This window comes from Pangasianodon hypophthalmus, chromosome 4, assembly GCF_027358585.1.
Source record: "Pangasianodon hypophthalmus isolate fPanHyp1 chromosome 4, fPanHyp1.pri, whole genome shotgun sequence".
Taxonomy (NCBI): domain Eukaryota; kingdom Metazoa; phylum Chordata; class Actinopteri; order Siluriformes; family Pangasiidae; genus Pangasianodon; species Pangasianodon hypophthalmus.
The window spans coordinates 28,251,429-28,271,562 of NC_069713.1; the positions used below are offsets into that span (position 1 = coordinate 28,251,429).

At 40.1% G+C, this 20,134-nt stretch overlaps 2 protein-coding genes across 3 annotated transcripts in view; both read left to right on the forward strand.

The window, feature by feature from the left end:
• The window catches only part of abi1b (abl-interactor 1b), a 12,469-nt gene extending 2,770 nt beyond the window's left edge, over positions 1 to 9,699 (forward strand). The window contains exons 2-11 of one of the 2 annotated variants that reach the window (XM_026935807.3): positions 1,120 to 1,287; positions 1,879 to 2,055; positions 2,904 to 2,918; positions 3,037 to 3,143; positions 3,569 to 3,709; positions 5,351 to 5,448; positions 5,990 to 6,208; positions 6,341 to 6,427; positions 7,062 to 7,247; positions 7,505 to 9,699. In XM_026935807.3, coding sequence (XP_026791608.1) covers positions 1,120 to 1,287; positions 1,879 to 2,055; positions 2,904 to 2,918; positions 3,037 to 3,143; positions 3,569 to 3,709; positions 5,351 to 5,448; positions 5,990 to 6,208; positions 6,341 to 6,427; positions 7,062 to 7,247; positions 7,505 to 7,680 — 1,374 coding nt within the window. In that variant the 3' untranslated portion in view covers positions 7,681 to 9,699. The remainder of the gene's footprint in view (positions 1 to 1,119; positions 1,288 to 1,878; positions 2,056 to 2,903; positions 2,919 to 3,036; positions 3,144 to 3,568; positions 3,710 to 5,350; positions 5,449 to 5,989; positions 6,209 to 6,340; positions 6,428 to 7,061; positions 7,248 to 7,504) is intronic. The other variant, XM_026935808.3, reaches the window with a different exon arrangement.
• A 1,660-nt stretch (positions 9,700 to 11,359) lies between these two features.
• On the forward strand, positions 11,360 to 18,674 carry si:ch211-252f13.5 (uncharacterized). The gene is made up of 4 exons (XM_026936183.3): positions 11,360 to 11,942; positions 14,562 to 15,079; positions 15,198 to 15,264; positions 15,413 to 18,674. Exons 1-4 carry the CDS (start codon positions 11,525 to 11,527, stop codon positions 16,918 to 16,920), a joined length of 2,511 nt encoding a protein of 836 aa, XP_026791984.2. The 5' UTR covers positions 11,360 to 11,524; the 3' UTR covers positions 16,921 to 18,674.
• Positions 18,675 to 20,134: the final 1,460 nt, after the last annotated feature.

A 20,134-nucleotide genomic window follows, 5' to 3' on the forward strand; every position in this document is an offset into this window, starting at 1 on the left:
TTGACCACACGTGTGTATGTAATGCGGGTTTTTTTTAATGCTAAATCCTGTGTTCAGAGGATCACATGGGCAAGGAAACCCAGAGTTAGCTAGCTGGAGTACAGCTAACCAAATGTTGGCTTGCTAGCTATTCTTAGCCAACTCGTCACAGTCAAATCTTATTTGAACTAGATTGACTGCTACAGTGAAATCTCTGTGGAAGTGGATGAGTCATTCATTTCCTAATTGCTACAGGTCATATTTAATTAATTTGCTAATTATCGCTGGGTTAAATATTAATTTGTGTTGGTTATAAACAGACCTGGGGCCAATGGTAATTAGCTATAGATAAAGAAGCTGATTAATTATAGATATGGCGGGAGGTTGTGATTTATTTATATAAGCGTGATTATTGTTATATATTTAAATAAAGGTGTGTTTAAAGATTAGAAGTTTATTTTCCAGTTTAAAATGAATTGTTAATTGACCAAATTACTTATGTAAATATTGGTTACCTGAACTAATGACATATGTACAGATTAGTTCATTTGATTGATCACAATTACACACTGATAAATGTGATTAATTAATTAATTAATTAATTAGATATTGTTTCATTTGACTAATTAAATACTGGTTAATTAGACCAGTGATCCATTTACATATTGATTATTGCTAATTATCTATTTAGATATTAATTGGACTAATTACAAATTTACATATCAGATAATTAGACAAACATTGTATTTTCATATTTACACATTGGTTAAGTAGACTAATTATTTATGGTCCAATATTCTTAATATTTCTTTACATTGAGCAGGATGTTAGTTTCTCAGTGTGATGAGGGGGCACAAACATTTGTACATTTCTATATTATCTTTTTTTTTTTTTTTACTTTTTTTTAATCGAAGTGAAAACTGAGGAAGAATCCAATCAGATAAAGCAGTTCTCAGTTAAGAGTTTTTGCTCAAAGGCATATGAGTGGCTTTTTGGCAGTGCTGGGACGTGAACTTTTCTGGGACGTTTTAAACCATTCAAGATATACTAGAAATTATAGGAATAGACCCTGATGTATGTGTAGATGTATATATAACATCATCATCATCATCATCTCTCTTTCTGTCTCTCCATCCTAAGGCTCAGGATAAAAAGAAGGCCTTGGAGGAGACTAAAGCGTACACCACCCAGTCGCTGGCCAGCGTGGCGTATCAGATCAACGCTCTGGCCAACAACGTGCTGCAGCTGCTGGACATCCAGGCATCTCAGCTGCGCCGCATGGAGTCGTCCGTCAATCATATCTCCCAGGTCCGCCATGTTTTTCTGGGAAATCAGGAAGCGGTGAAAGTAAAGGATAAAGAGAGAAAAACGCAGGGCTGACCTCGAAACACGCAGAAGAAAAAATACAACAAAGTATTTTTGCTGCAAATTTTCAATACCATTTTTAACGCACCTTAGCTAAATAGCTAATTATGTTTCTATTTCGTTTTGCTCAGTATTAATTTATACTTAATTCCTTATTTCGATTGGTTTCATACAGCAAATAACCACACATCTGTGCAATTTCTCCAGGCTGCAAAACACTGGAATTGCATTTGAATTGCATTTTTCACTAGCTTCTTATCCTAGATAAGACACATAACTATGTTTTTTTTTAACTAGGATTAGCTCTCACAGCACCGAGCACAAGTGCTACCCAGCTATACGTCCTCCTCGAGGATCTAATCCTGAATAAAATTCATGGGTGGGAAAATATTATAAAGTGTCCACACCAACAGTTGTTGTTGTGTTACCTATTATTGGCACATTTCCAGTTTTGCATTTTGCAGAAATGTAATATTTCTTTAAAAACCTTTTCTCAGAAGGTTTCACATCTCTGTCTGTGTGCGTGTCCTGCAGACCGTGGACATCCACAAAGAAAAGGTCGCGCGGCGAGAGATCGGGATTTTGACCACCAACAAAAACACGTCACGGACGCATAAAATCATCGCCCCTGGAAACATGGAGCGGCCGGTGCGCTATATCAGGAAGCCGATTGACTACACGCTGCTGGACGATGTGGGGCACGGCGTCAAGGTCAGTACGAGGAGAAACAAACACGATTTTCATATTTTTAAATGAAATTTAAACACTATTTCTCCGTTTCTATGTGGTTTATCAACACCAAACAAAAAACACATAGAAATCTCAAGCCCACGCTTTTGACTGAAGTTGGCTCTATTTCTTCAAATGATGTTATTTGTCATAAAATTTCCATTTAAAAAAAATTCCGTGACTTTACGTGACAAAATGTTAGATAGAGGACGCAGGTGTGTAAACTATATAGCCGGAGTCACAGACAGGAAAAGGTAAACAGGGTCTAAAGCAGGAGAATACGGAATTAGGAAACACAGACAGCAAGGCTCAGACTTAAGGAAAGAAACGCATGGTAAGACTTCGCAACGAACAATGACACACAGAGGATATAAAAAGACAAATGAATCAAGAACTGACACAAAACTACTGAACATAGAACTAGACAGGAACCAAAACAAACATCAACGCGCGATGCTTATCAAGGAAACCATGAAAGTTCTTAGCACGATTAATTGTTCTAAATTTCTAAAGAGGTTCTACTTGGTAAAACTTATCCTGCTCTTAATCGAGCAATGGAAGTAAATTCCTCTCATTTTCACATTTTTTTGAATTATAAACACGTCAGTTGGGCAGGTCTTTGAACAAAATTGGCTGTCCAGACAATCGACGTGACATTTACGTGTTTAATTTTATTTCCAGCACACTCTGACCTTTTAGGCGACTCTGGCTTTGTGCTTTATCATGCCGTGTCCATCATTAAAAGGCCTTTTGTGTCACTAAATGTTCCTCATTATGTAAAAATAACCTGGTTAAAATGTCTCTCCTTTTTTCTCACCGCACACGCTCAGTGGCTAAAAGCGAAGGTAAGTGCTGTGAAAGTGTTTCTGATTTGCGTTGTTTACTGTACCTATTTGTATATATGTTGTATATATGTATATATATTTGTATATATTTGTTCATTATTTCTGTTCTGTTTTCCAGCAAGGGAACAGTCAGCCTGCCAGGTCCGGGGGCGGGACTTTATCAAGGACCAATCCACCGACGCAGAAGCCACCAAGCCCACCCATGGCAGGGCGGGGCACCCTGGGGTACACATATTTAATTATTTATATATAAAACTATTACATCACAGCTTTATCTCCGACTGTTACAACGCGCTGACACTGGAGACTCCTTCCATAAATTCCATAAAATTCACCATAGCAATGATTTTTTTAAAAATCTGTTTATTATGTGGAGCGTCTGCCGTACAAGTCCCTTTGAATGAGCTGTTACTATAGAAACGATACCGCATGCATTAGAACGAGCCCATTAATATAAACCTGCGCTAATATCAGAGCTGCTGTTTTAGAAAATTAATCAACACCTTCTGACCAATCACAATGCAGAATTCAACAGCGCTAAACTTTAATTAATTAGTAATCAGTTATAAATCAATTGTATTGAAGTTTGTTATTAATAATGTGAATCATTTTGCTGTGTGTGTGTGTGTGTGTGTGTGTGTGTGTTACAGGAGAAACACACCCTATAAGACTTTAGAGCCTGTGAAACCTCCAGTGGTGCCAAACGACTACATGACGAGTCCGGCGAGGCTCGGTGGTCAGAGCAGCCCAGGACGCACGGCATCGGTCAACCAGAGACCCCGAACACACAGGTACATCACGCGCGCACACACACACACACACACACACACACACACACAAAACAACAACAAAACAACCATATCAGTGATTACAACTCTTTCTTTTAAATCCCTTTATGTGGAGCATCCGCCATACAAGTCCATGTGAGTGAGCTGTTACTGTAGAAACGATGAAGTAATAGAAAATTAATCACCACTTTCTGACCAATCAGAACCCAGAATTCAGCAGCGCTGCAGTATAAGCACAATTAGCACACGCAAAACCTCATATAAATATTGTTTCCTCTCCTGATGTCATTTACTCAGTTCCGCTGTAAATCATCTGCAACACGTCGATAAATCAGGGTCTCGTAGTGACATTTTACGAACTCCATCTTATTACCTCGATTTATTTCATTTCACTCTCTCTATATCTGTGATCTAAACCTTAAATATGCAGTGATGTCACACAGTGAAGTCGTATGATCATGTCCCGAATAATAATTAAACCCCACTCGAAGGCTCATTGTGGTGTGATGCATTGAATAGCTGTCAGTGTGATAAGTATTGGCACCCCAAGTGTCTCGCGGCTGTCTGTCAGCAATTTTGGAGCTTTTCAGTCCCCTCTCTGGCTGTGGATCCCATTTCCTCCTCCACATGAGTCCTTTATACGCTGTGAGAGAAAGAGGATGTCAGCGCACACCGAGAAAACTGCGAACTGTGAACGTTTCCGGGTTTTTGATCAGCTGAGCTGGAGTAAATATTGATGGTGTGGCATTAAAAATTAAAGTACAGCAGTGAAGCAATATTCTTATCATTTCTCATTATAAGAATGACATTTTAAGGAAAATATTGGTCAAAATTCATATATGCACAATTTTTATACAGGGTTCTTTCACGGGTTTGGAAAAATCAGAATTTAAAAAAAAAGTTAATAAGCTTTAAAACTTTGCAATAAAGCTAAACATACCAAAAAAATATTGAAAGAATCCTGTTTTAATTTTTTTAAAAAGGAATAGTTCTCTCATTAATTACATTTCCACACATTTCTTCCTCACCTCAAGTATTCGGCGTTTGTCCAGCGATGATTTACACGTGCAGATTGTTAGTATAATGTTAAACTGGTAGCTATAAGCTTCCATTACGTGTTAGCTAGATTAGCATCATAGCTCCAGTATAAAACTATAGGCTAAAGAGAAGCTAAAAACTAAAGAGAAATTTCTGATCGACGTTTGAGTAACACGAGAAAGTGCGTAAATGTGAATAGTTAAGCTGTTTCTTTTGTAATTAATTAACCGGTCAGTTCTAATTATAATATTCACACTGTCACATGCGCTGATATACAGTTTTCATATCGCAATAATCACCTAATAGACTGAAAAAAATACTCCTGCAATCAATATATTTAAATTACGGTCAGAATTTCCACTTAAGTAAAATATTTAGCGTTTACATATCGATATAATGATCATGTTAGAACAATAATTTAAGTTCGTAAATGTACGTATTTCTATTTAATGAGTTTCACGTAAACCTGACATTATTTACCTATTTAATTTTTTTTACATATTTTGTGGAAATTCTGCCCTTCATTTAAATACACTGATCCATGAGGGATTTTTTCCAGAGTATTTTAGCGTTTAGGTTTACAATATTAACTTTTCTTCTCTGCAGTGGAAGCAGTGGTGGTAGCGGCGGACGGGAGAACAGCGGGAACAGCGTGGGAATTCCTCTGGCTGTTCCAACACCCTCCCCTCCTAGCATGGCACCAGGTTAGAGAGTTAGCAGTGTCAGTATACTGTATGTTAGTAATTCATTTCTAGTCTGTTTTGCTAACTTTTTCTCATGGTATTAGGAGTACAACAACCCTATTGACTGTCAATGCCTGGGTACACCAGCTAATTAGTTTTTGGAGCTAGTCACGTGGCTAAAATGATATAATTAGCACAACTTTATCATTATCTAGTGTTTTGATTAACCAAGTCTGACAGCAGGGTTGAAAATTCTGAGAACATTAGCATAAGTATATAAGAAAATAAAAGACGTAGCTTTGTTGACTAGAAGTGTGGTAAACATGAGCCTCTTTTGCTAACCGTCACTCACAGTAGCTTGTTCTTTCAGAGTTAGTCAGATATCTAAACACAGATTAGCAGCATTATCACATGAACACTCCATGCATTAACCTAGTCACAGCTTTGTTCATGCCAAGTATGATGTTCGTGTCCAGCCTGTTTCACTCATGGTATTGGGTGTGTATTTAATGTCTACCCTGTTTCATCACCTCATTACTTTTTCTCTCTCTCGTGCTAACAGTGGTACCTCCAGGTCCAGGTCTGGGTCCTGTTCCGATGTCTCAGTTCGGCACTATTTCTCGGCAGATCTCGAGGCACAGCTCCTCCAGTGCCTCGTCCTCTGCCTCCATGGTGTCGGCAACTGGTACGTACCGCCGCGCCCCATCCAGCTCGTCCCAGTTCTCCGTGCCCCAGTCGCACCTTAATGGCGGTCCCACGTACCCCCAAAACCCGGCTCCGGGTGAGTATCTTTTATGAAACAAATTGGAACATCCAAATGACACTGGTTTTATTTTCACATATGAATTATTATTAATATGTCTAATATCAGATATTACCTTAATATATTAATGACGTATATGTGCAAATATAGTCTCTGTCGCCCCGCCGCCTCCTCCTGTGGCGCAGCTCACACCCCAAATTCCTCTCACTGGATTTGTGGCCCGAGTTCAGGAGAACAGTAAGTGACACACACACACACACACACACACACATTTTCTATAACAGCAGCTCTGACAGTAGTGCAGCTGCAAATCACAGGTTCATATTAATGCATTAATATGTAAGGAGATGTTTATGTAACATTTATGGAAGGAGTCTCCAGTGTCAGCACTTTATAACAGTTAGAGGTAAAGTTGTAACTTTAAGTTTTCCAACATCTTCAGGACAGAGGAGTTTACGCTTTGCGGTATAGACTGTTTATAGCCGGTATAACGTAAATGAGAACAGGAACTAAAACATGATGTGTTCTTTATTAAATAAAAATAGTAATTGTTGGTAAATTGTCGTGGTATAAGATGAACAAAATACTTCGAGACATGCTGTTATAGGAAAATAGTCAACTTCAGGGTGGCGACAGTTGTTGAATATTTTCAGCAGCGTTGTATTCTTCACTTATCTAATGTAGTTAGCTAATGTTTGTAGAGAAAATAGGCTAGCTGACATAGCTAACATCAGTGACTCGTAACTTTTCAAAGCAATGTAATTTTTTTTTCACTTTTGATACTTACATATTAAAAGTCTTCACTGCCCATCACTTAATTTCAGGACCTGCTTCTCTCTCGTCCACTAATGTCAGCTCTCTTTCTCCTCAGTTTCAGATAGCCCCTCCCCTCCTCCACCACCACTCCCCGAAGACACACCCATGTTTGAGGAAGCGGCTCCGCCCCCTCCCCCGCCCCCCGTTGACTATGAAGAAGAGGATGCTGCGCTAGTGCACTACAACGACCCCTACGCAGATGGAGACCCTCACTGGGCCCCCAAGTCCTACATAGAAAAGGGTGTGTCCTTCTACAAACTCGCTCTGAGATAAACACAGCTAGGTTTTTTTAAATCAGGTAGCTGGCTAACATAACTAGCTAGGTTCCTAGCTAACTAATACTGACTAGCGGTGGTGTGGCAATATTTTAAAATGTTTTTGATACAGTAGTCTCTGTTGAGTATCGTAATAACCAATTATCGACACACGCCATTTTGGAGCTTTCCTATCAGCAGGAGATGCAAATCTGCTCTCTGAATGTTTTTTCCCCTTTTTCAGTGGTGGCCATCTACGACTACACCAAGGACAAGGATGACGAGCTGTCCTTCATGGAAGGCGCCATAATCTACATCATCAAGAAAAATGACGACGGCTGGTTTGAGGGCGTGTGCAACGGCGTCACCGGACTGTTTCCCGGCAACTACGTGGAGTCCATCATGCACTATGCTGACTAACGCTAACTTACGAATGTTTTCATCTGACCTATTTAAGTATTTATGATGTGCAGTGTATTGAGAAAGTGTTCGGTTCTTCCTGATTCAGGTTTTTGGACGTGTTTTGTACATACAGTACTGTATGAAACCTGTCGGTTGTGACTAGTGCGTGTTATTGTGCGTGTTTCGTCAGCGTAAAAAAACTGTGGTAGTTTTTCTTTTAACGTACTGCCAAACTCTTCCTTTACATCAGGGAAGACGTGGTTGAATGTCGTGATTTACAGTATAATCTGGCTGATACACCAGGTCATTTTTATTCCACTTTGCCTGCAGTGTTAGCCTACGTTGCATTTTAATTCCATGTATGTTGCTATCGTGAGGCCGTTGCCTTAACATTTCATAATTATATCATTCGTTTTGCTATGTTCAAACTGGGTTCCATGTAGCCAGCTTCCCAACAAGCCAGGTACTTCATCTGTACTACATTTGCTAGCTAATGTAACTAAATTCCTTTACTGCACTAGGTAGGTAACAAGGCAGGTTGTTGGCCAGCAAAGCTAGCTAGTTTCCCAATTGATATGAAGGAAAATGTGTGTGATAATTCTCAAAGGAAATTTGCTAGCTAGTTAGGGCTAAGCAGCTCTTTTCTGGCTGGGGGCGGAGACAATTTCAAGGGCAGAAATTTGGCAGTTTAAGGCTAATCTTGCAAGCCAGACTTTTAGCCTGATACATTTTGTTACCAACCAACCATATTAACACACTAATAACTCTTAAAGACATGATGCCATGAACATTTTTTAAATCCAGTGACTATATGAACTGTATAGTCAGAAAAGTATAAAATAAAATATGAGATGCTACATGGCAAATGAGTTGAGCAATGTGTCCTTAAAATTATAAGATATTACAGGCATAGAAATACATTTAAAAGCTGAATCTTTAATACAGTTGTGCTTACTAGTAAGCTAACTAAAATAGGTCAAAATTTGCTATTTACTATTGCCATCAGGTGCTTCATGGTTTGTAGGTAGCTTTATTTTAATGTAACACTACTGCTAGCAGCTAGCAACTCTGTTGCGTAGATTTATGTTGTGCTTAGTCTGGTTACACACTTTAAATGTTCCTGTTCGAGTACCATATGGCTAATTCAATCAGACAGCAGTCAAACAGTGGCATTGTTCATTTAGGAGACATTTTGTAAAACAAAAATTTGAAGTATTAAACTCTGTTCATTCCATGGGGTGGATTCTGCTAATCTTCACCCCTCAGTAACAATCATCCCAAATTTTTATTAGTCGTTTTGCCTCATTTGCACCCGGGTGAAAACACAAACCTTGTGAGGGAACCTGTCCAATTGTTTACACAATATAAGAGTCTAATGTTAGCTAGGTTTCAAACAACTCTGGTTAATGGTTTACACAATATTGTAGTTAGTGTGATGCTAGCTACCTTGACTACAGTTTTATACACATAATAGCCTCATGTTAGCTAGTTTGATAGCAACTTTGACTACACAGTGTAATAATTAGCCAAATATTAGATGGCTTAGCTACTGTTTTACACCATTAGCCAGCTAGCTTGCTGGTGTTTGTTGTTGCATCATACAGTGCTTAGCCTAACATTAGCTAGGTAGTAAAGTTATATAGCTACTACTGAAGGGTTAATACAGTATAAGCTAAGCTATCTACTTAGCAGTCTAGTGTAGCTAATAATGATGATTCTGTGTTTTTGGTGGTAAACTCTGTTTTCACTCAGGTGCAAATAGTATTTATTCTCAGTTATAAGAAAGCACAGCATGGATTTTTAGACTGTCATTGAAATAACCGATGACATTGAAGTTCAGTTTGGTTTTATATTAATTTAATAGAATGAAATATCCATGAGAATGTGATTCACTCAGTGCTGTGTGAAACATGACCACACGGTGTTAGCTACTCATCACCTTCGCTATTAGCTTCTCTCTCTTCACCTTGTACATAAATAAAACCTGTTTTTCTCAGTTGATGTACAGCGGTTTTTATATTAAAGTACTGTCCGGTATATCATGGTGTCTTGGTGTTCTTTTAAATGTGCACTATAGCGATGAGTCGTTCATGAATGAGTCGGCTCTTTGAGTCGGTTCATTTAGGTCAATGTCAAGATCCGACTCGCACATTTTTTAACCTTAAACTTGCGGTGTAATTTAATCAAAAATGCTTACTGTACACACAAAATGAGCATAACTTGTGTGAAACCTCTAGCTTGTAGTTACACAAGATGGGTCAAATAGCATTTATTATTTGTTCAACAGGCTAGAAATATCATAAACATAATCACATTCCTATTACAATATCAGATGAATCCCAATAAACATTGCAGGAGTTAATTCAGTCCAAATGCTATCTGCTTTGCTAGCAAGTAACTAGCCAGAATTTTTAGCATATGATGCTTGATCCTGCACTGTAAATCCTAATGTTGTCTTTACTTAAACAATCAAGTAATCATGACTAAACATTACTTAAACTGTTGCGTTTTGTACCCATAAATCAAAAATCTAAGTTCATTTAACTTATTTACCTACAAAATAAATAAACTTAAGATTTCAAGTGTTATGAACACAAAATTATGATTCATTAAAATAGCTCACTCTGGTCTTTCTTTGATGTGATTGGCCATGCAAGGAGTTCTGCCTGGCAACAGGAGAACTAATGCACTGATTGGTAGATAATTGCAAAAGGCGGTCCTCATTGTCTGGTCTGTTGCTGGTACCGGTGTAGTGAAGTTCCAAGTGTTCATCATGAGTAGGAGATTTCACAAAGAAGAACAGAGTAGAGATCTTACCATTAATAAACTGTCTGTTTTATCTAGTTATTGTAAATGATAGCACAGTTTTGTTCATTATATTGTATATTATATTGAGATTGTTTTTTTTCTTTTAATAAACACAAAAAGAAAAAGAAACACTATAGTAATGAATAACAAAGTGTGCATGTAAATTTTATCAGTGTCTGCATTTTGACTAAAACAGACAAGTGGGTAGTGGTTAGCATGTTTGCCCTGCACCTCTGGGGTTGGGGGTTTGAATCGCGCTTCCGCCCTGTGTGCGCTGAGTTTGCATGTTCTCCCCGTGCTTCAGGGGTTTCATCCGGGTAATCCAGTTTCCTCCTCCAGTCCAAAGACATCCATTGTAGGCTGATTGGCATTTCCAAATTGTGTGTGTATGTCTGATTGTGCCCTATGATAGGTTGGCACCCTGTCCAGGGTGTCCCCTGCCTTGTGCCCTGAGTTCCCTGGCATAGGCTCCAGGCTCCCAGTGACCCTGTGCAGGATAAGTGGTATGGAAAATGGATGGATATTTTACATGTACAGATTTTGGACTCAAAATACAAATATTATCATTTATTATTATTATTATTATTATTATATTAGTAGTAGTAGTAGTTGCGGCTTAAACACCCAACACTGTCAGAAAAAAGTGTACTAGACTGTACCTTTCTTTGTATTCACTTATTCAGATTAAAAAAACCACACACACACACACACACATTAAAGGTAAAAGATAAGGGTACTACCCAGCGACAAGGCAACATTTTCTCTGAGATTGAATAGAGCGCGAGATGAGGTGGAGAGTCAGGGGTTAAAACGAACAGAAGCTCGAGGGGGAAACCTGGTGCCAATTAACTCAATGGCACACGGAGTGTTCCGTGCGCGTGCACACACACACACACACACACACACACCGCCGAACTTTCCCTACAGTGCTGATACACGGTGCTTGCATTTGCACACTCCTCTGTTATGTAATAATATAACGGTTATTTTCGGATTGTCCGGGATGCGCGAGGATTCCTAAAAAGGGTGCGGGTGTTTTTTTGTTTTGTTTAAAATGGCACCCATCTCAACACTTCTGTGGCTCGCGATCTGCGTGGTCGCGTTTGCAGGAAGCGCGGCCGAGGTGTGCGGGGGAGTGCATTGCCCGGGCGCGTGCACAGGCGCGCGGTGCGCCTCGGGTCGCGCGGACACGCTGCGGCGCCCGGTCGTGCCGTACACCATCATCCACCCGTCCGTGGTCGCGCGCCAGGAGAACGCCAGGAGCAACAGTGCAGCGGTGGAGGCGCAGGCGCAGGCGCAAGCACGAGCACAAGCACGCGACGGCTGCGCTGGCGTTGAGCAGTGCGCGCAGACCAAGCGGCGCCCGTGCGCCGGGCGCGAGTGCATCACGCACATGCGCGACGGAGCAGAGCGCGCGCCGCGGGAGTTCGGATCCCAGAACGGAATTCAGCTCGCGTGTGACATCAAACCAGGTGAGGAGAAGAAGAAGGAGAAGAGGAAGGAATATGTGCTCACTTTTTTCAGTCGCACGTTTTAATTCCAAACTATTCCAGAGGTTACATTTAATGAGCACGTGATCCAACATATGTGGAACAGACTGAGTACAGGACTGCAGGGAACTACAATCTCTGGATTAAAGGAATATTTTGGTGAAAAATCAAACTCCCACAGATTTACACTGCATTCTTCTTAGATCAGATGGAGTGGATCAGCTAAGACGTGTTCGGTGTCTGAAGTCTGCTTCTTTAGTTTTGTGCTGGAGCTATGAGACTAACATACCGCAGCTAACACACAACAGAAGTCTATCACACCCAACAGCTATTCCGACTCAATTCCGACTTTTTTTTTTTACTCAGATAAGATCATGACGATTCACATTTGTAAAGTGACCCACACCAGTCTTTAAGTTGAATGTACCTGTCCCCAGAAATGCACACATCTGTTTCTTAAGTCTACCCGTCAGTTTCGTTAAGTTCATTTTACCAGGCCCTTAAACAAAAGCCACTCTGATTTGCAAAGATCACATTTTTGTGTGCACACAGTTTGAGTCACGAATGTCACATCAACACAGTAATCCCGTCCATATCCGGTGCTTTAGTGACATCACAGTGTAGCTGAATACTGAAACGTTGTTTATGGACGCTGCTGTCTTGTACAACTGGCAATACTCTGTTTCTGGTGCTGTTCGGAATGACTCCGCCCCTCTAGGCCCCACATCTAAAGCTACGTTTACACCTTATGAAAATTGCAAGTGGTAAAAGATTTCTGTAATCGCAGGTCGTACGAGGATCTTCATCGTATAATCTGACATGGATAACACACATTATCACACAGTCTGTTATAGACTTCCGACAAGATTTTATTTTGATCTCGTACAGTGTGGCAAAGGTTAAATGCAGAATTGTAGCAGAATGCTGGATGTGTTGCAGCTGGATATGATAAAGTTCCACTTAAATGTGATTTGCTATTTTACACAGTCGTTTATTTTTTAAATAAGATTACGGTGCTTCACTCTATCATTTGAGGCAAGTTTATAAAGATTTGGGATTTGGAAGTGTGTATGTGGAAGAGACTTTAGTTACTTGTTAGCTACGTTATCCTCATAGCTCCAGTGCAAAATTGAAGAAACAAACATCTTCAAACACTGAATATCTTGGCTAATCAACTACATTTGGGATAAAGGGGAACATTTTATAGACTTTAGCCAAAATATTCCTTTTATATTTTACATACCGTAGCTGTTGGAATGTAGACATTGCTAGCTGATGTCTAGAAGTTCTTGTATTCACTCTTATTCTACATTCAGATAATTTTATTTAATTTGTTCACTTGCAATTTATAAGCTTTTAAACTTCGATAAGTGGAAAAAGAGGAAGGAAAGGAGGAGATGACAGAAGACAAAAAAGAGGAAAACAGTAAGGGGCAGAGGGTTATAAATAGTGATGATTAAGCACATCCAGGTCATATATAAAAGAGTCTCGGTCTGCATTCAAAGCTGGGGTCAAAACACAAGCAGACATATTTATCAGTAAAACCACACTTATAAATCCAAAAATAGAAGCAGAAGTTAAAACCAGAAGAAATCAATTCATAAACTAGCAAACTAGGACTTAATACTAGAGAGACAAGGAAACTAGGAAAATGTCAGCAAAATATGGTTCAGAACTGCAGCGTGAAACAGAGAAATCTTCACAACGTACACAACAAAAGAAAGGTTTAAATACACAGGCTTGTGAAACAGGAGATACACCCCTGACCATCACACCCATATGTGGTTCTTCCCTAAACTGTTGCCACAAAATCAGAAGCACACAATTATATAGAATGTCTTTGTATCCTGTAGCATTACAGTTTCCCTTCACTGGAACTAAGAGGCCCAAACCTGTTCCAGCATGACAATGCCCCTGTGCACAAAGGGAGCTCCATGAAGACATAGTGTGATAATTTGGAAAGTTTGACCAATTCTGCTCACTCTCACCCAAAGTTTGACCAACACCAAAAGCTTCCCCAGAAGGTCTGACAAATCCCGACAGCTCTTGTGGAAAATTTGACCAATCCTGACAGCTCGCACAGAATGTTTGCCCAATCCCAACTGCCCCCACAGAAAGACTGACCAGTCCTAATGTCTCCTGCAAAAGGTTTGATGAATCCTGATAGCTCTCACCAAAAGATATGAGAGAAGCACGAAAGAGAGCACTGTTGCTAGCCATTTTAAATTGAAAGCTACACTAAAATATTAACATACACATAAATTACTTAGTCTTAGTATGATTAAAATTTTAACATAATTACACTTACCAGTATGGTGAAACTCAGTGAAACCAAGGTTCCTTGGGTGAAATGACATCACTCGGTTACACCATATTGAGAAATGTTGATATTGCATTAGTGAAACTCTCATATGGAATCTTGAACATGGTCCTGTTTGAATGCAGCATCTGTGACAGACTTAAATATATAAATGGTAAATGTGTAAATATGCAAATACACAAATGTTATTTTTGCTTTTCGTTATTTACACCTTCACATTTATAATGAATTTCAAAGTCATTATAAGATACCTTCCCTGTTGCTCATGCTAAACTGCCCAGGCTCTAACGAAGTCCCATCTGAGGATGCCCTGGTGCTGCAGATTCACGTGGCGAAGGGGCAGCAGAAGCTTGTAGAGGAGCTCCGGGCTCAACAGGCTGAGGTCAGGCATCTCCAGAATGGCTTGAAGGATCAGCAGGACATCCTGCTGGCCCAGCAGAAGGAGATTCTGGACCAACAGCAGAGGATTTACGAACAGATGGAGCAAGTGAAGGTGCAATACCGCCTGGTTATGGACAACTTCAGAAATGTGGCCCAATACAAAGATCTAGAGGGCAATCTGGACAGCCTCAGGTCTGAGATAAGGACACACAGCCGGGAAGCTTACACTATACCCAAGGTGGACATGGAGGAGAGTGTGATGGAGGTTGGAAGACAGATGCCTGGTTGCAGCTCCTGTCAAGCAGATGAGTATTGCAGTTTTAGTGGGGATTGGCCAAGATGCGAGAAGTGTACCATTTGTCTTCCGGGATTTTTCCTGGTATCCCAGTGCTCCCTTCACGCTGACAGGATGTGTCAGGTGCTTAGATTTACTTATTTTTTAATGCAAGGCTAGTCTACAGAATGAGTTACACTTTGATTTTTTGTTAATCTTTCACTAAGTGGTGCATCTCTTGACAACTTTATATGTCTGACAGGACAGAGATGAATGCTTGGAGATGCAGCACTTATGTGGTGACCAAAACCGGTGTCTCAACACGCCAGGTGAGTCTTGAGACAAGTTTTAAAACTGGGAATTGTGTAAGACTGTCTAAAATCATCCTTTCTTCTTGATATCCTGTGATATTCTTGATATCTGTTGATATATAACAGATAATACTATGTCTTCCCCACAACTCCCTTTTCAAAACAGGTGGATTCAGATGTACAGGAATGTCGGCAAAAGACGCGGCTGCTGGAATGTGTGGTCATTCTTATTTCTACAATTCCGAGCTGCAGGAATGCCAGGCTTGCTCGGAATGTGATTCCCAGATCATGGCATCTCCTTGCTCAGCTATGAGGGACACTGTTTGTTCCAGCTCGTCTGAGACCAGATTGTCCCTTTCCTGGTCTGGGGAGGTTTCTCTGGTCCAAGGTAGCGAGTTTCCCAACATGCAGTTGCGCATCCAAGGGCACAGTGATGGAGCACTCGTTTCTTGCACCAACAATTGGTTAGTTCTGCATCAGCATGGACTTGTCTGGGTCGACCATAACCTAGCTTTGAGGCACAGATGTAGTAGTTTTATCCAAGCAGGTTTGAGGTTGAATTCCAGCGAGGATGGAGGAAGGGACCTGAGCGGAGTGCGCGTAGAGCAAAGAGAAGGGAAATCCCTCCAGAGCATCAGTGTAACCGGGGTGACTATTGTGGATCCAGGTCACATGTTGTCCCTGTTTCTTAAGAGCACTAGCAATCATTGTAATACTGAAAATGAGAAGGTGCACCTTCAACGAGGCCTCGTGGCACCATTCAGTTTGCTCTGGCTCTCTCATGATACAGGCGCTATAGCCATGACTGCTCAGACCGTGGTTTCACCGCACTTCCATACCAATTACCGGCCTTCCTTTCGTACATCTTCCATCTCTGATCCCTACATGGTGACTCTGAGCCATGACAATCGTGGTATACGCTTTACAGAGAAGGGCACAGTGAAATTTATTTTGCAACAAGCGGTCTACTCAATGGGTCAAGCTTGTGTATCTGAGGGATTCTTCCTATTAGCGTATGTCAACCGGAATGGAAGCAGTGTTGAACTGACGAGAGTCTTCAGGCCTGGTGTTCACTACAGAGACACATCCATATCTCTTTCCACCGCCACTACAGTGGACGCTGGCGACACTCTCACTTTTGAAATCCTAGCACCAGCACAGTGCAGTGTGCGCTACTTCTGTGATGACTCTGGGATTAGCATGCTAAGTCTGATGTGGATCCCTTCCTCTGTGTCCTCTGCCCTGTCAGCTACTATATCCAAAAGAAGTCTTCCCTTTGGTGCTGTAAGGAACAAGCCCCTGTTTTTTCACCAAACATCCCCAACAGTGGCACAACTAGAGCTAGCTAGCACAAACAAGCAGCATGCGCATCGTAATTTCATCTTCCGGGAGGGAGGAACAGCTAGCGTTGCTCTGGACTTGAGGCTGATACACTCCTGCAGCATGATTGAACTTGCTTTGGTTCAGCAGGGAGCATCGCCAACGGTCCTTGCTCGCCAACTTGGAGGTCAGATGCCAGAAGGGAGTGAATGGGCTAGCTTAGGGCTCAGGGTGTCATTCCCTGTGCAAAACGGCACCGAAGTGTACGTCACGGTGGACTGCGTGCGGGGACGCCTTAACCAGATTGCCCATGATGCAGGAAGTAGCATTTCCATCCTCTGGATTGCAGCGTGAAGTTAAGTCACATGTTTAAGCATGTTTTAGCCTATTAATGATAGTCATATATCTAGTACAAGTAGTGATGGAGAAGGTAGCATTTCCATCAGCATGTTTCCATCAGCGAGTTTGATCATTTTTAGTTTTAATTGTATGTCTAGTGGAGCACAGGTAGTGACACAAGAAGTAGCATTTCCATCCCTCAACTTAGGGCATGTTTTAGCATACTTTAATACAATAGCCTAGCACAAAAAGTGATGCAGGAAATAGCGTTTCCATTCTCTGAAATTCAGTCGTAATTAAGCAGGTCACATGTTTTAGCTTGTTAGCAATAGTAGTGTATATATAGTATAGGGTAGCACAGGTCATGACACAGGAAGTAGCTTTTATACAACATAGCCTGCAGCATGAATTAAGAAGATCACACATTACAGGTGGTGACATAGGAAGTAGTATTACCATTGTAAATAAAAATGTTTAATGTGCTAGCTATAGTTGTAGTGTATATATAGTATAGCTTGAGTAGGAACACAGGAAGTAGTATTTCCATCTTCTGGACAGGTTACTCATTCTAGCATGTTTTAGCTTGTTATCGATCACTATACAGTACATCTAGCACTGCACAGGTAGCGACAAAGAAAGTAGCCTTTATATCCTCTAGACTGCAACAAGAATTAAGCAGGTCAGAAGATTTAGCATGTTTGTAGTTTTATATCTAGTGTAGCACAGATTGAAGTCATAATCTAGCCTAGCGTAATTAGCATGATCGTGTCCTGCTAGTTCTCATGATGACAGTGAATGATTTTCTTGCTTTTGTTAGATGATAGCCATCACTCAGCTGTATAATTTATACAATGTTATGTAAAAATATGCTATCCATGTGTGTGGCTGAACTTTTTTGTGAAATTCATAACAAGCTAAATTTACTGCCGTCATCTTTATAGCTTAGCTTAAGCTTTCTGGTTATAGCCTACGCTAATTTTAAATTGTTTTGAGTTTCGTTTTATTTAAACGCAGTTTAAAGTTGTGCATATTTAAATACCAAGTAAACATTTGCATTTTATTTGTAGTGTTGGGTTTGATAGTGTTAGCAGTCGTATGAAAAATTAAAGACAAGACTTTTGTTTGAAGTATTTATATTCAGATGATTTTAGTATGTATTTTGTAAGCTAGTACCATAGCGATGTATCTTAAGTCATATAAATCAGTTATAGAAAAACAGGATTACAGCTTAACAATGTCGTTTGAAGTGAATATTTAAAGATATTAAGTGCGGATTTCACACTTAGCTTTTTTTTTCAGTAAAAAAAAAACATCTCGCATACGATGCGTAGCTAGGATCGGCTAAACAACTAGCCTAGCTTGCTCGCTAGATTAGATTTATTATTGTCAGTAATACAGATGAACTAAAGATCGGTGTAACTCTGGTGATGAGGAGATTATTTGTCTTCACTGTAACTTCGGAGGCAAAAATCAAGACACAAACTACAAGCAACATGGGAGACTTATCGCTTGTTAATGTGTACATAGAGTTAGCTTGTATTAGCATTGTCATTCCACTGTATTTTGGGGCTAAAGGTTAACATTGTGATGCAATTTTATTTTTTGATGAACTGTATGTACATAATGTATCATTGGTGCTTCGTCAGTACATTGCTGTATTACATTCTTACATATTATAAATACAAAAGGGAAAAAACATAGTATGTTTTAAAAAATAACACAAATTAATTTCCTTAATAAATTTTATGCTGCCAAAGACAGTAGCATGATTCGTTCTTTTTTTTTTTTTTCTTGTCTGGATGCGTGTTGGAGTCTCAGAGCCACCTATGATCCCGTCTCGATGCGTCTCGAGGCAGCAGTATGGAGGAATAAAAAACTGCATTCGTGGAGAAAAATTGAACGCAGCTGTGCAGGCGCAGATGTTTCTCGTTGAGGACCAGGAGGACGTTTTATTACTGGAATGAGTTTTATGAGTGGAGTTTAAACAAAACAGCAGCGGAAGATCAGCATCATTTCAACGCTGTTCATATATTAATATACTATATTGTGATTTTAGAATCCTGAACAATCCGGAATTTTATTCCGACGCCAATATTCCTGCTGAAATGTCGAATTTTTGAAGAATACACACTTTCATCTTGTTGCTGTACTGAAAAAGGTGCTAGGTTTGAAAAATGTATAGAAACTATATAGAAAGCGCTTCACAATCCTCCCATTTGGCGCGCGTTAGCACTGTGTGTGACATCACGCTGAAGTTATTCTATACGCTCAGGAATGGTGAGGATGGATCCCGTCCCGTCCCGGTCCTAATGTAAAACACACACTTGTCCTTAAAGGATCCTGATGTTCAGCATTCGCTCACATTAACACCCTCGATAAAACTGCAACTACAGATTCACTCTGACACAGAAAAGCAAAGAGGAATGGAGAAGGTCTGGACCTCATCTCCAGGTGAAGGTAAAGAGTTATAGACTGGACGTTTTGGAGGTATTATACGTCCTCAGATTTCAGCATCCTCTCCTTTATGTCCTTTGTTCTTAACAGAACTTCTGTCACGTTTTGACATCTTGACTGTTTCAATAAAATTTGATACACGACTCTTAGATTTAGCTAATCCGAAGAAAAATAAAGCTTGGAAGGGAGTAGCAGAGATCGCAGGTGCCTCTGGTGAGTCAAAGTAGCTAGGACAGTTAGCTGAGAACGTAACACATAAATCAAACAACTGATTTAACACTGATTAGTGCTTAACTAGTTTGCTTTCGAAGCTATCTATAGCTACTACTGTTTCTCATCAGACATTAAAAAAAGAATGCAGGACAAGCCACGCCCACAAGTGACAAACGACAAGCCCCACAAGCGACTCGCTTGATAACGTGAAAAAAGTGTCACTCATGTTGCTTGTAGTTTGTCTTGTGGGCGTGGCCTGTCCAGCATTTTAATTTTAGCTTCTAAAACTATGAATATATTATTATATACCTTATTTTATGTTTTTTATGTTCGAAAGGTAATTTGATTTACTACATCACTACTTTTTATGAAGTTATTAGCGATCTAGTTTTTTATATCTAGCCCCTTGTTGTTATGCTAGCTAATTAATTTAATATAATTTTTTAGGGATTAAAAGTCATTTTAGTATGACACATGAGTGTGACAGCTGTGAGATTTTAGCCATTGGAACAAGATCCGTACCCAAAATTCACCTGGCCCTGCATTGACCTCGTGATGCTAC

Bases quoted from the DNA above. Each gene is read 5' to 3' on its own strand.
- si:ch211-252f13.5 (XM_026936183.3), top strand. From the start codon at position 11,525: ATGGCACCCATCTCAACACTTCTGTGGCTCGCGATCTGCGTGGTCGCG. The intron at 11,943-14,561 runs GTGAGGAGAAGA...TAAACTGCCCAG, and splicing joins CGCGTGTGACATCAAACCAG to GCTCTAACGAAGTCCCATCT. The intron at 15,265-15,412 runs GTGAGTCTTGAG...TTTTCAAAACAG, and splicing joins CCGGTGTCTCAACACGCCAG to GTGGATTCAGATGTACAGGA.